The sequence below is a fragment of the Prionailurus viverrinus genome, chromosome C2, assembly GCF_022837055.1.
Source record: "Prionailurus viverrinus isolate Anna chromosome C2, UM_Priviv_1.0, whole genome shotgun sequence".
Taxonomy (NCBI): Eukaryota; Metazoa; Chordata; class Mammalia; order Carnivora; family Felidae; genus Prionailurus; species Prionailurus viverrinus.
Window position 1 is genome coordinate 144,458,708 of NC_062569.1, and position 14,589 is coordinate 144,473,296.

Sequence of the window (14,589 nt, forward strand, 5' to 3'; positions counted from 1 at the left end):
ATTAATTATTATTGTTAATTGTTGAATAAAATTTACTGCATAAGTGGTACCTGTTTTGGTGAACCAACACTGGTAACAACGAATTGTTCCTTTTTTCACCCTTAGTTTTTTTTATTCCTAAATTAGTATCTACTCAATCCTGGGATGACAACTTCATTTTTGGTAATCTAGATGTGAAACCTTGACACAGGTGTTTTTAGAATTTATTTCGGTTGCGCTACTGTTTTTCTTTTTCTTTGTCTTCACATGTACAGTTGCCTCTTAAAAGAAGGTTCTAACCCATCCCTGTCATAGACCAAGCTTGTGACTTTGAGCAGATAATTTAGCTTCTGAAGCCTTTGTTCTCTTCATAAGTAAAGCCAAGGGCTGACCTTCATGATCTCTAAGGTGTTTTTGTTATCTCTACACCTCCCAGGATCTATTGAAATCCCACCACCCCGCCTACCCATGGAAACTATTGTGTCCGAGATTTCATAATAAAAGTACTAAGGCTTATTTCATAGGCAAGGAAGAAATCAGTTGCATCACTCTAAGTAAGTAATTACAAATACTTGAACAATGAAATGCACTTGACAATAAAACTATGTGACTCTAACTTTAATTCTCCTTTGGTGCTTTGGAAGGCACTCCAAGCTATTGGAAAGCTTCAGGCTACCCTGGTGGCACCGTCCTCACTGGTGCAGATACAATATTTGACTCGACTCCCTCAGAATGTTTTTGGTTCTGAATCTCCAAATAAATTCCAGTGTCAATACGTTTATTTGTTATCCGTTTCTATCTCATTAGATACAGAACAGAAAGAACAAAATAATGATATTCAAGTATTCTGTAATCCGATTGTCAGAATTTCAAATTAAGGAATCTTTGTTTTATAGGTTCCATGCATGAGTGATTAGTTAATGGGTAGTTGAGCTGTATTCAGAAAACAGCATTTTTGTTGCTGTTGTTGTTCTAGTGACGGCAAGAAGATACTGACCTATAGATCTGAGTGTACTAAACTGGGGATAGAGGAACCAGAGAAACTGCTTTATACTGACTGCTGGGGGCACATAGGTTCCTTGTAATGGGAGTATGTCATAGTAAATTTTATTATTTTTTTTAAACCTGCCCCCCCCCCATCTTTATTTTTAAGAGAGACTCTTCTGTTCCACGTTTCCCTCCCCTCGGTATGAGGTAACCATTGAGAACCCATTGTCAGTTTCTTACCTTGAAGAAGGTCATTGTGGATCCATCTCTGACTGCCCCATATTCTATCTTGGTTTGCTTTGCCAGATCATCTGCTGAATCTATGGGGGATTCCATTCTCTCCACTGTCAAGAAGGCAGCCAGGTTGGCAGTGTAGGATGAAATGATGATTAAGGTGAAAAACCACCATATCCCGCCAACTATTCTGGTTGATAGAGCTTTGGGCATCAGCTCTGATCCTGTGATGGTGTCACCAGAATAAGAGTGTTAAGCAAAGTTAAAAGAGAGAAGACTTATGATTCAACACTAGTCTAGAGAGATCATGCATTTTTGTGACATGAAAATTATAAAGCCATCAAAGACTTGCTCTCTTGTGTGTAGGTGAAATAGAAGTATTTTTTCGAATTAGAGCAAAATCTAAATAATCTTTTTCACTAATCACAATTACTGCTTAAAATGCAACGTATTGACATTTTATGGTATTAAATGTGTTTAACCCTGAGATATTCTATGTCTAAAATTTATAGAGTTAGTTTAGTTGCTTAGATCTGAGTTTGTTTGCTTGTTTTTGTTGAAAAGTCAACCCCCAATCTTTGGATGCTTTTTAAACTTTTAGATATGTATCTTATTGTGTGAAATAAAGTCTTATCAGTTTTTATACAGCTATGAAAACTTTGAAGTGCTAACATATTTTTATTTAAGGTTAAAGGATATGAGAAACTTTTAAAAGATTAACATATTATGCCATTTGTCTCGTGTACTTTAATAAGACATTAGGATTTTACAATAAAATGAAATAGGATAAAGCCACACTTGACAGCAGATGAATCCTTTTTCATTGTTTTATGCTACTTTTAAAGTCGAAATTATTTTTTTTCTAATGTATATTCTTAATTGACGGAGGAGAATGTATTCACTGAAAAACAAACTTTTGTTTTTTTAAAGTGCTCTTTTATTAATTATACATCAATGACTGGCTGTTTCTTAAGTGGAAAGGGGCTCTTTCTGGTAAAAAAAAGCCATTTTTATATGTCATCCAATGATTATTATTATGAAAGATAACATGGAGAGGCACTTAACATGTTTTCTAAGAGACCCTTTCTCTCTAAAAGAAAGGGTCTATGGGCCAAGTGTCCTTACACAAAGGTTAGACATTTGTGAAAACTCCCTAGCTCAAAACTGTTGGTCAACCTGAGCTATGAAGGTCAATGAATCCAGTAGTAGAATTAAAAGGGGCAGAAGGGGATATGCAGGGCTCATTCCAATTGTACTGATTCATGGGTGGATTTTGGCTGCTCTGCTTGCCTGAAATTCACCGTGGGTTCTGTACTTGGCATTTCCTCCATGAACTTGGGGGCATGATAAGTTTATATGACTAGTTAAAAAGTGGAAGAAAAACACCCTAAATGTAAAAATCCAAAACGTGAAGTAGAACAGGGGAAATCTCTGGTTTCAAAGATTCTTTCGCTATTCTGATTGGGTGTTTTGAAGTTTTGTAGTCAATGGCTTAAGATGGAAAGGGGAATTGGAGTTTACCAATCTACAGATAAATGAGTTTATGCTCAAATTTAATCTATAAACAGACACACATATTGCTCATGAAATCAAAGCCAGCTCAGGGCTCATGATAAGCAGATCAAGGTTGGCAGAGTTTCCGGGCTTTGAATTAACAGATATATTTTCCTAATGCTCTTAGGAAATCTAGGAGCTTTATTCTCTTTTAATGAGGTAAATAGTTTCATTGCAATTTGTATTTCCTTCTTTTGTTTGTTTGAATATGGGTGTGTAATATTACACAGATTTATAATAGTTTCCATTAAATTGCCTCCAAGGATTTAGTGGGATAGTTTGTTGCTGTTGTTTTAATCTTGTGGTTTAATGGGATTTATATGCCTGTGGGTGTCTGCGTGTGTTTAATGCCCAAGGTTGTTTCATATCTTTGTACTTAATTGATCTAGCAGCCTTTTGGCAGTGTGATATTATTTAGATCTTTAGTTGCTTATCATTAAAATACCATTTATTTCATAAAATAGCCATGGGAAAGAAGTAATACAGTTAATATGGATATATTTTCTTAGCTTATAGTTATAGATTTTCTCCTATAAATTTATCCTTATGTTATTTTGTAGCATTCGTGAAAATATAAGGTAGTAATTTGTTATTTGTGTAATTATGTATTATGTGGCAGCAAAACTGGATAAACCCATTGATAACCAACCTCTGACAGGTAACAAAAAATACAAATTCGCATCTAGCATATTTAAAATAAATGTACTTTTGAATGAAGTTGTGGAAATTAAAAAAAAATAATTAGTAGAAATCTATTCAGATTGCATTTTAAACCCTTGGCTTATGATATAAATTAGATTTCTGGATATGTCATTGTGTTTTTTATTTTCACATAGTTTTGTGACTTTCATGACCCTCAATGTTAACTGAAATACTTAGAAATGGCTTTCCTCAAATAGAGATGATCTGTCCAAGTTCAGAAGTAGAGAGAATGAAGTTATGAAAGCAATAAAAGTTGAGTGAAACATCCTTAGAAAATTTTGGGATGAGAGACAATACTTGCTGAAGTCCCTTTAGTGCCTTTTATGGCAGACATGACAGCCAATCCTGATCCAGACTTTGCTCACGCTCTGTAGAAAAGAGAAAGTCTGATCATCACATTAAAAAAGAAATTAAACAAATGGTTTCCAATTGAGTACAGTGACAAGCTTCTGCTAACAAGAGAGAGCACAACAGTTGATACAGAAGGTTGCTACCTGGCCCAATGCCACATGCTAAAGACAGATGCACTAGGAGTCATCAGTACCACAAATTTGTATACGATGATATTTCAACTGGCAAATATTTTTAAACTTCTTGAAAAACAAGCAGAGTCTGGTTGGGGCTGACTGTCATGTACCCAAGGTAGTGGTAACGATCAGACACTGCATCCCATGGTTTGCTGTGGATGATGGTAAACTCCAAACAGAATATGAAAGAGATCTGGGGAGGTGGGTGCACTCATATGACACAAGGCAGTCATGATCATATATACCTGCATGGACTTGCTGCGTGCGTTTTGAAACCCATGTCTATATTTTTCTATTCTAATGGTATAGAAAGGCAAGCTATAGTGTCTGGGGGAGGGGTCGGTCTCCTTATTTTTTGAAAGTAATTCCTTACAAGATAAATGTCCTAAAAATTAAATGCATTGGTAAAGCAGTATATAGCTTCTAATGGGTTTTCCTGCAGAACTTAAAAGTTCTGTGCGATGCTCTAAACTTATCCAACTGATTCATAGTAAATTAGATGCTATGTCTATACGTATTTAACGATGCCCACATAAACTATGCTGAACTGCCAGATGAGAGAATTTACTCACTTTCCTCAAATATTTGGCATTTCCACACTACAGACCCTTGTTCTCTCTCTCTCTCATTTGTAGACACAGAATGTAAACATTTCCAGGGGTATTATAACAACTCCCTTATGAGAAGCCTTAGGTTCACCCCCAAGTAACAAACATGTTTAATATATATTCTTGCTGAATTTTCTTTGCCAATTTATTTAGCAGCTTATTGTCAAATGAGCAGATTATTCTAAAACGACAGCATCTGTGACTTATGATTTTCTTAAATTAATGCATTTAATCTTGGGAAGTCTTTTCTAGACCATACGCCTAGAATCAAAGCTGAGGAAAATCCACGAAAGCGTTGGATTTCTTCCAAAGTTTAAAAAAACTCCCTCCTCCTTCCCCACCAAAATCAAAATCCCCACATCATAGAAACTATAGAAAATATATTACAACTCTGTGGATTGAATTTCATTTCCTCAACCTTGAGAGTTGACTGTTGCTGTGCTTACTGATCAACGAAGACTGAAAAGTTACAAGCTAAGATGGACCCCAGTAGGGTTGCCAGAGTGGTAACAATTTAGTTAGTGTCAGCTATTGGAAAAATGTCAGCCAACTTAATTTTCAAAGGATTCAAATTCCACTCCTTTCGAACCCTTGGCTTGCACAGTTATGGCTGAAAAGGAAAGATCTGATACCTCCACCTGTGCAAATTTGTAAACCATTTCTAAGGTACTTTAACCTTTACTTCCTTCTAGGAACATTTGTATTCACTGCTTGGTAGAAGTCTTATTTTAGAAATATAGCAAGAGGTTCCATTTAGTTCACATTTTTATCTTTGCTATTTTTAGAACTGGCTGGGAAGGTCAGGTTCTATTTTTTTTTTTTTTTTTGATTCCTGAGATGGTTTTTCAGCCTACCCTCTCGCTTTAAGGTGGAGTTTACCAGCAACAAAACCTGTCAGCAGACTCTGGGATGCCTGTGACAAAGATGGGCAACCGATGTACCTTGCTGCATGAGAGCGCCAACTCCAAACCAGAAACTATTTAGTAAAGTAAAATTGTTTTCCACCACATCTGAGTCAGGGTTGCATGGGTGGGGGTTATACCACTCGTAGGGTGTAAACCTGCATAGTTAACAGAAACAGTCTGTAAACATCAGATAAATGCACGTGGCACCAGCAAAACTTGCTGAACAATACAGAAAACCCAACAATCAATGGTGAAAGTAATCAAACCCAAACAGTAAAGGCAATATTCATCAACTTACAGCTTTGGTGGGCAAGGTTCAAAGGAGACTTGAGACATATATTTACCAAACTTCTTATTTCTAGGCCAAGTGCTTTGGTTGGCTGGAATTGTACGTCTCCGACCTACATTTACTGAATTCTTCTGAGTTTTCATTCATTTCCATTTTACTGAACAACTAGTTGGGCTGTAAAGAAAGGTTCACTCATCCCAAGTGTTTACCCCACCAAGCAGCAATGACTGCTACATACACTGGTTTCATACCAAGTGTCAAGATACTATGTTGCCAGAGGCTGGGGGACACAAAGTGAAGGGGTGCCTTGCCTGCGAGGGGCATCTGTGGACAGATGCTTAAAAGAAGTATGTGGTTTAATGATTTCATAACGCATCAAAAGACCTGCAATCGTGAAAAAATTAGTGAACAAAAGAAGGTGTGGATTTGGGGTATATTCGATTTTGTTCAGTTCATATATGGAAAGGCAAATCATAATCTTTCAATGAAGAGACAAAGTTTAAACTTAGAAGTATCCTGGACCAGGGGATAGGGATAGGGTTCATGAGTGTTAACTCTATAGCTTGTCTCCCTGGAGAGCTTTACATTCAAATTTCCCTTTTGATTTGGTTTTATTTTGTTGATAGAATGACGGATTGTAGTCACTTGATCAGCAGTCCTAGCAGGTTAGGAAGTCGATCTTCAACAAGTCACTTAACCTCTCTGGCCTCAGTTTCCTTATTTGTAAACAAGATGGAATCCAGATATCTCTGGGATGTGTGAAGATAAAAATCTGAGGAAGAGATTTTTGGTTCTTTCTCTGTTTTCGAAAAATCTGTCTGACCTTTGTAGCCCAAGGAGTTGCCTGCTCTGTGGTTATTTTGTAGGGCTATCTTGCCATGGGGCACTTATTTTTCCAAAGAGACATTAGCAGATGCTCGGCAAAGTGATCTGGAAATGATTTAAAATGCGGGAGTCCTTAGGCTGGAAGCTTTGCCATTTGCCATTGGGTCCTTTGAATGCAAGCAGGAGCGTTAGAGTAATGTTAAAACCCCATAAAACCGATGAGAACATACGGAATGCTCTCCAGCCATAAGGTTTCAGCAGTAAACAATAGCAGGTTGCTGACACAATGGGGAGAACTGGGATTAAGGTGAATACATTATCTAGAGCGAAAAGCAGGGCACACTATGAATCATGCACAAGGAACTGGGCAGACCCTCTGAATGCAAAACCATTCCCTAAAACCCTGGACACCTTCTGGAAAGTGTACAGGGTCTCCTCATCGGAATTAGGGGTACCAGGATAACAGCCTTATAGTTTACGCCACAATAATGGTATCCAACTCATTACTGAACCTTCTCCACAGCTGCAGGGTTCACAGCGCAGGTTCCTGTGAAGCTTGTGAATATAGCTGCAATTGATAATGCCATGCCAATACATTTTAATTACTGTTTCAACAATATAATTAAGTTTTGAATTTATACACTCTTCTAACCATAGTAGTTTACTGAGCTGAAGGAATGAATACCGATATTAATGAACCCACTAATTGAAACAGTATGCACAGTAAAGATGCTGTTACTTCAACAATATCATTGCCACTTGTACAATAATTTTAAAATACTAATTGCAATAAATTAGGAGGCTCATGCACTCAAAAGGAGGAGTTTTCTAAACAGACCATAAAACCTGGCAACCACTAACCCCCTGATAGTCAGGTATTTCTTCCTCATGTATGCTCTGATCAATGACCTCACCACTTCCTCTTTGAAATTCTGCTTTTGGGGCGCCTGGGTGGCTCGGTCGGTTAAGCGTCCGACTTCGGCTCAGGTCATGATCTCACGGCCTGTGAGTTCGAGCCCCGCGTCGGGCTCTGTGCTGACCGCTCAGAGCCTGCAGCCTGTTTCAGATTCTGTGTCTCCCTCTGTCTCTGCCCCTCCCCTGTTCATTCTCTGTCTCTCTCTGTCTCAAAAATAAATAAAAACGTTGAAAAAAAATTAAAAAAAAAAGAAATTCTGCTTTTAACTTGTGTCAGTGTTTCATACTTTGCAGTTCTAAGTGAACAATTAGTCTAATTTTCTATGGAAAAAAAGAAAACTGCCTAAGCAGCAGTATGACTCTGCCTGGTCTGCAGAGATATTTGAGGTTCTTTCTCTCTAGGACTCGGAGTGATTTGGGGTTGGACTGAGGACTATTAGCTATCAGTAGGATCCTGGGCTATAAGACACTGGTTTTTCATAATGCAATAGACCCACCTTTTGCCTGGATGTAGATATTTCAGTTTGAAATGCCCAGTGCCTGCTTAAAGGTAGCCAACGTGACAGCAATGTCAGCATCAGGAAGGCTGGGGGAAAATTAATATAGGACCCGCACAATGATGTTCTGAAGTTGCTATTCCCAATTGATACTGATCTTTAGTAAAATAACAGAGAAAGGTACAAATGTGCTTAGAATCTGTGTCAAAATTTGCATATAAAGGAGTAGCATTATGTTGAAATATAAAGGTTCATCTTGGGTTTATGTTTATATATGCCAAGCTTTTACTTGAATGAAAGATATAAAACAATCTTCAGACTGAAGATCTCTAATTAAGGGATTCTTTTTATGGCTGAGAATGAATATTGGACCTCATGAAGAAAGGGAGATATGTTCATCTTTTAAAGGGGAGAGCTCTATTTGAGTTTGTGATATAACCACTGGGTTTGTATTACAACCTTTGAGTTACAGTCAGTTTGTTTTTTGCCAAAGCCAACTTAGAAAATGTTCAGGTTTAAGAAGGCAAACATAAATCATAAAATGTAAGCAGACATTATGTCTGGATATTTGGTTTATTTAAATTGTGTATTCATGATGGACATAATTCTTTGGGGTTGAATATTTTGCAAAAAGCAATTAAAGAATGTTAACCACAAAACAAAAACCCCGAGATGCACATTTATAGAATCATAAACTAAACAAGTCATAGTAACTTAAATTTTTATGGTTTTCCTTAGTTTGTCTAACTTTATGAATTCAATTCAGTTTAGCAAATGATGTTTAAGCATCTATCTAGTGAGAACATTAGTCCAAAAGCGGTGATGGGCTTTATTTTTTCCCCTTTAAAAGGACATAAAAGGATACACTTCAAAACACAAATTCAAAAGCCTCTCTAGAGCTAAAGATGATTATGAGATTAACTTTTTTACTTCTACTTCACTATTTTGAATGCAAACCACTAAGGTGATAACAGAAAGCTGTTTCACATCTTAGCTTCTTGGTGCAGAGTGACCAAGTTCATGGTCTCTAGCTATGATGGTGGGAAGTAAAAGTGAAGTGGCACGTATATTCAATAAGGATTTTGTCTTTGGGAATCACCTCCAAAATATATTTAGTGGCTTTATGAAGTAGAAGTAGAAATGGATTCAAGGGTGTAGAGATGAATATAGTTGAGAGGATGATCCCCATGGCAGTGCACCTGTGTACCTCAGGGAGTTACTTCCCACGTTCCACCACCATGCTGTTTGCAAGTGTGCACTGGATGCATACAATTCCACCTTTGCAAAACCCAGAGTGAGAGGAGAGGTAGCAAGTAGGGGGCAACAAGGAGAATAAGCTAAATGAAGAGCTGGTTTATAAATGGTGCTGTCGGTGAGTAGGAACACTGAGTGGATAGTATTGATTGCGGGGTGTGTTCTTAATAGAAATAGAATGAAGTCAGAAAATATAGGGCTCTGGGTCACTAACAGCTGATAGAGAAACAACCAAAGTAAGGAGGGGAAAATGACCAAATGTTACATTATTCGGACATGTTCTGATGGCAAAAAAAGGCAAGTGAAAGGCACAGTTGGGGTCAAGTGTAAGGGTACATTCAGCCCGTATGCTTATAAGAACTTCTGGATGCTGCTGACATGTTTTGTTTCCCACTGGCCATGATCAAATCAGTATGCTAAATATTTGGTCATCAACATTGTCTTGCCTCTTCTACTCATCAACATCACAGCCTAGACAGAACCACAGACTGGGGGATATGGAAACCCACTTCCCTCTGCTGTTTGGTTTGCTCCACTGTCTCCCAATATCACCCAACAGATGCGGGCCCCAGAGCAGAGGAATGGAACAACGAGTCAATGTAAAATGTCTTATCCATCGTTACAATGTACATCAAGTAGTCATGTTTGAAATAGCCATTCTAGGGCTGTATTAATTTCACTTAGTAGACAGTAATGAGAAATGCACCCCCAAAGCTCAGTAACTTGTCTCTGAAAATTTGATACCCAAAGCAACATCTTCTTTAATTATTTAAAACATTGTCTCTGAATCTTGGTGCTGTTGACATTTAGGGGTAATTCTTTATTGTGGGGAGCTATGTGCCTACTGTAGGACGTTCAGTGGCATCTATGAACTGTACCCACTTTATACCAGTACCGTTTTGCACTCTTGGTTGTGATAACCAAAAAAATGTTTTTAGAACATGGCCAAATGTTAGCTGAAAGACAAAGTCTCTCCTAGTTGAGAACCATTGATTTAGAGCACTAAAGTACCAGAGGATAGTATCACTATACTACTTTTAACATATTATTTTTTTGTGGTACGACATATGGAAGAGAGCTTTGATCATTACTTAAACGTAGTTAATAGTTGGGCAAAATCTGGAAGATGATCTGGGGTCTGGTAATGATAAGATATGGGGTATGGAGAAAACATTTATTTCCTGTTGAATATATAAATACCCACATGTGAGAGCACACATTCATTCAATTTGACCATATGTGCCTCATGGATCTCTAAGACTTTTCTATCCTGGGTTGTTTTCCCAAACATTCCTTATAATTATGCCAGGGAAAGAGTTCCTTGGCATTCATCAAAACCAGAGAGTGGACAATGACAGAGAGCTAGCCTGAAGAAATTTTTCTCATCGAAATTCCTGGCGGGAAAACAAAAATTGATCAGGGAAGAAAGTTCACTGAGTTTTGTTGAAAGATTAAAAAGATTGAAAATGAGTGGGGGACATACAAAAGCAATTATTTTTTTACACGGTCCATCTAGGGATATCAAATGTTTAAGCCAACAGAAAGAGAAAATAGCTGTGTTTCTTTCAAATTCACCATCAAAGGTATTTAGAAAATATCATCTACTAAAAGGTATAAAAATCCTTTGAAGAATGGTGGAAAGTGGAATGGTTAAATATAGAGTTATCTCAGGAAAAAAACCTAAGCTGAATCATCAATGGTAGCATAAATATTTCATGCCTCTAGACTCTACATGCTAGTAATTTTTCTTTTCATAGTTATTTCTAGAATTCTCTTTAACTCTCTATAGTTTTAAAAAATAAATTTTATAAAATCTTCAAAGTATTTTTCTTTGTTCCTGAGGATTCATAACCTTATTTCATCCAAGTATTTCTCATTTGCTACAACAATTACTAGATAACTTTCTCCTGTTTTGCTTAACCGAATATTCCAGGGGTCATGTGTCTGGACAGCATTTTACTCTTCCTGTTGAAATGTTTTAGATTTATTAGGTGAGCTGTTGCTTTTGTTATAATATAATTCAGGGAAAATGGGTAAATGAACATTTTATGTTGCTTGAAATACTGAGAAAGTTAAATTCATATAAAAAATATCTTCTTGTCTTTTAAAAGTAACTTTATAAAAAATTAGAAGATACTCATTTACAGCATGGCCTTTGTGAGGGCAAACTTGACAGAATGGAGCAGTAGGCAAAACTAAAATAACACTTTAATGTTCTTAACCTATATTTACCTCTAGAACATACATGTCAGTCTGAGGCACACCTAGATCTCTGGTAAATTCAGTAGTTCTCGAACTCACCTTGCAATCACAAAGAGTACACAACTGACTCCCAAGCAGGCTAAGAGCACATACATCCAAATGTCAGGAGACAGGGGGTTGAGGAAGGAGAACACTCCTGGATTGGTACCATTGGGCTTCCGGTAGAGAATGCTGATACCCAGGGTCATGAAGGGCTTGGAGAAGTCAATGACTTTCTCCCGAACGTAGGTAATGGTTAGAGGAGCCACTGCCAGATCAGCCTTCTGCAAAAGCAAGTTTGAAATCATTGTCTTATTTGTATCACTTCCCAGCAAATGTCTGGACGTTTCTGGGTACTCCTGATCTATACGTCTTAATTTCAAATGTTTTTCATGCAAGAAGCTTCTGTAATGACTGGCTTTACTATAAAAGCAGTTGATTTACACAGTTAGGTTTGTGAAATGGTAGTTACTAGCAAAGAGAAGCCAGAAGGTATAAAATACACACACACACACACACACACTGACAGACATACACACATTCTGGAAGTAAATGGAAGAAAAATCTGCAGGGGTATGTCTTTAAAAAGGGCATGTAAATAAAGCAAAAAAGGAGCCACTTGGTCATAAAATCAGCTGACAAGATGAGACTTTGAGCCGCAAACTGTAGAATTCTTTATCAAATTTAAGAATCACTCAGGTTTACTCTTCCGTATGATGGATGGATCCATACATTTTTGTCCCCAATTTGTGTCCTTACTTGCCCTTCTACGTAAGCAAACTCTATTTCTACATTGTTTCCTTCTACTTTTTAAACCATTTTTAGGATTCAAATAAGTATAACATTTCTTCCGATGCTGACTTAGAATCATTTTTTTTTCTTTGGCTTCTAGCTATGCATTTTGTCAGACACTTAAAACTCAACTATAAGACATGCATTTTTGCTTACATGATCTATAAGTTCTTTGACCATTCCATTCCACTCTCCTTTGTCATTCTGGGCTCCATATTTGCCATCAGGGACGAGTTTGACATCATAAATGAAGCCCAAGATGTTTGACAATTCTTTCAACAGATCCAGGCAATACCCTTCAAATCTGTCATTTCCATACAAAGGCTTATCAGATTTCCTGTACATCACATAGGGTTCTTCCTATATGAAACAAACCAAATATGAAAGCCCTGTTATAACGGAAGGCAGAATTTACTTACACAAGCTCCATCTGCAGTCAGAAGATATAAAATATTTGAAAATGATGATTAGGATATCAGAGTAAGGAAGCTAGTCACTCACCATGCTGCCTTCCCTAAACTCATCTTCCCTATACCCTCTTACCTCTCTCTCCTCAGTGTGTGAATGAGAATGTTTTCCTCCACTGTTGAAGGCAGGGCTGTGAGTGAAACATGTGATAGAGACACAGTCACATTTGGACCTGAGGTCCAGCAGTGAGGGGACTGGAAGACCAGATGTCTGCCTGTCTGGTCTTCATCTGTACTCACACCCGGACTTCCTTTGCATGACTGACCCTCCCTCCTGGCTTTTACATAAGAGCTTTACCTACTAACAAAAAGGAAATCTAAATCAGCAAATATAACCTCTTGCTTTTCAGACATCCTATCTACTAGTCTCATTTCCTCATCTCTCAGTTAAATTTCATCTCAGTTTCAATATTCACTTTTACCTACATATTTTGGTTCGTTTCCTTCCGGGTGTCTTGTTCAAAGACGATTTCTAAGTCTTCTTATATTATCAGTTCCATTTTCTTATTTGAACTCACCTCAAATCTTATATCTGGTAATTCTTTGCTTATACACTTACATAATAAATCCCTTATTCTACGAATAATGGACATTTCCTCACTATCACGTATCTTTAACCTTATTCTCATTTGGCTAAATGAAAATTTATTTTATTTTATAACATTATAATAATTACATTACCGATAGGCCCTTTTACTCCTCATTACACATTTTTTACTTCAGACATTTAAGACCCATTTAGGCTTATCCTCAAACAAACTGATAGAAATAGAAATCTACATTTCCATGTGATAGTTCCTGAGAAAGGAGTCACAGAAAAGCAAAACTGTTTTTATCATGGATGAACAATTCTCAGAAGTTAACAGGTTTAGAAATAAATTTGTCCAACACTGTGGACTGAATCAAATAAAGCAAGAATGTCTGAAAGTGAAGATTTTAGAGGTGGAAACTCCTGTCCTTTATTCCTTGGGTTAGGGTTGGAAAAGAAGAAAAATGGACAACCTGTGGATATACAATGACTGGATAGGAGTATGATCAGGATTCTAATAGGAAGCAGGAAGTATCCTTACCTGGGCTTTTGAAAAACCCCTTAGTAAATGGATTATTTATGGAAGAGTGAGCAGGTCAAAGAAGCCAATAGGAATGCAGGTGAGAGGAAGGGTAGGGTATTGACATTCCAAGACCAACATAATCAGGAAGCTGGTAGCACTTAGGGCTCAGGCAGGCAGGAAAAAAGAGTACTCCTGGAGTCCAGGACAGCAGAAGTCTAGAAGCAGGGTCATTGACAGAATAAGAGCTGTGGTTGTGAAGGACAGAAGTTCTGAGAAACCATTGGATGTTCTTACTACTCTTTTCCCTACTTCCTTGGTCTCTTGTCTCCTTGGATGAAAACAACCACCAGCCAGAGAGCAAGGGAGACTAATTGGATTGGGCTAGAGAGTGGAGTGAGGCTGAGTTGAGAATGGATCCAAGGTGGGAGATATTCAGAACATTGTTGGAAGCTTCTAATTCAATGCAATTATAGGTATATACAAATATAAATTTTTAGTGTCCTAATTAAAAATAGATATTTGAAGAAAAAAATGTTTAAAGTCTAGGGTAGGAGTCCAGATAAGACACCCTGACTTCCAGTCAACTTACCAAAATGGTGGTGACTATGAGTGTTCGGTTGGCCAGTGAATCGGTGATATTGTTGGACCTGTCTTTGTTGCCATCGGTCATGTTAAGGCCACTGTTGGAGTTCCAAATCCCAATCTACACAGAACACAATACATCAGAGGCTGCTGGCTTGTCAGTGACCCCATTTACATCA

General features: G+C 37.5%; 1 protein-coding gene across 8 annotated transcripts in view; it reads right to left on the bottom strand.

The window, feature by feature from the left end:
• The window catches only part of GRIK1 (glutamate ionotropic receptor kainate type subunit 1), a 369,304-nt gene that overhangs the window by 35,290 nt on the left and 319,425 nt on the right, over positions 1–14,589 (bottom strand). For 7 of the 8 annotated variants that reach the window (XM_047875424.1, XM_047875420.1, XM_047875418.1 and 4 more), the window contains 5 exons: positions 14,418–14,531; positions 12,466–12,669; positions 11,578–11,801; positions 5,533–5,651; positions 1,207–1,424 (listed from right to left, as the gene is read on the bottom strand). In XM_047875424.1, the coding sequence (XP_047731380.1) occupies positions 1,207–1,424; positions 5,533–5,651; positions 11,578–11,801; positions 12,466–12,669; positions 14,418–14,531 (879 nt within the window). The remainder of the gene's footprint in view (positions 1–1,206; positions 1,425–5,532; positions 5,652–11,577; positions 11,802–12,465; positions 12,670–14,417; positions 14,532–14,589) is intronic. The other variant, XM_047875423.1, reaches the window with a different exon arrangement.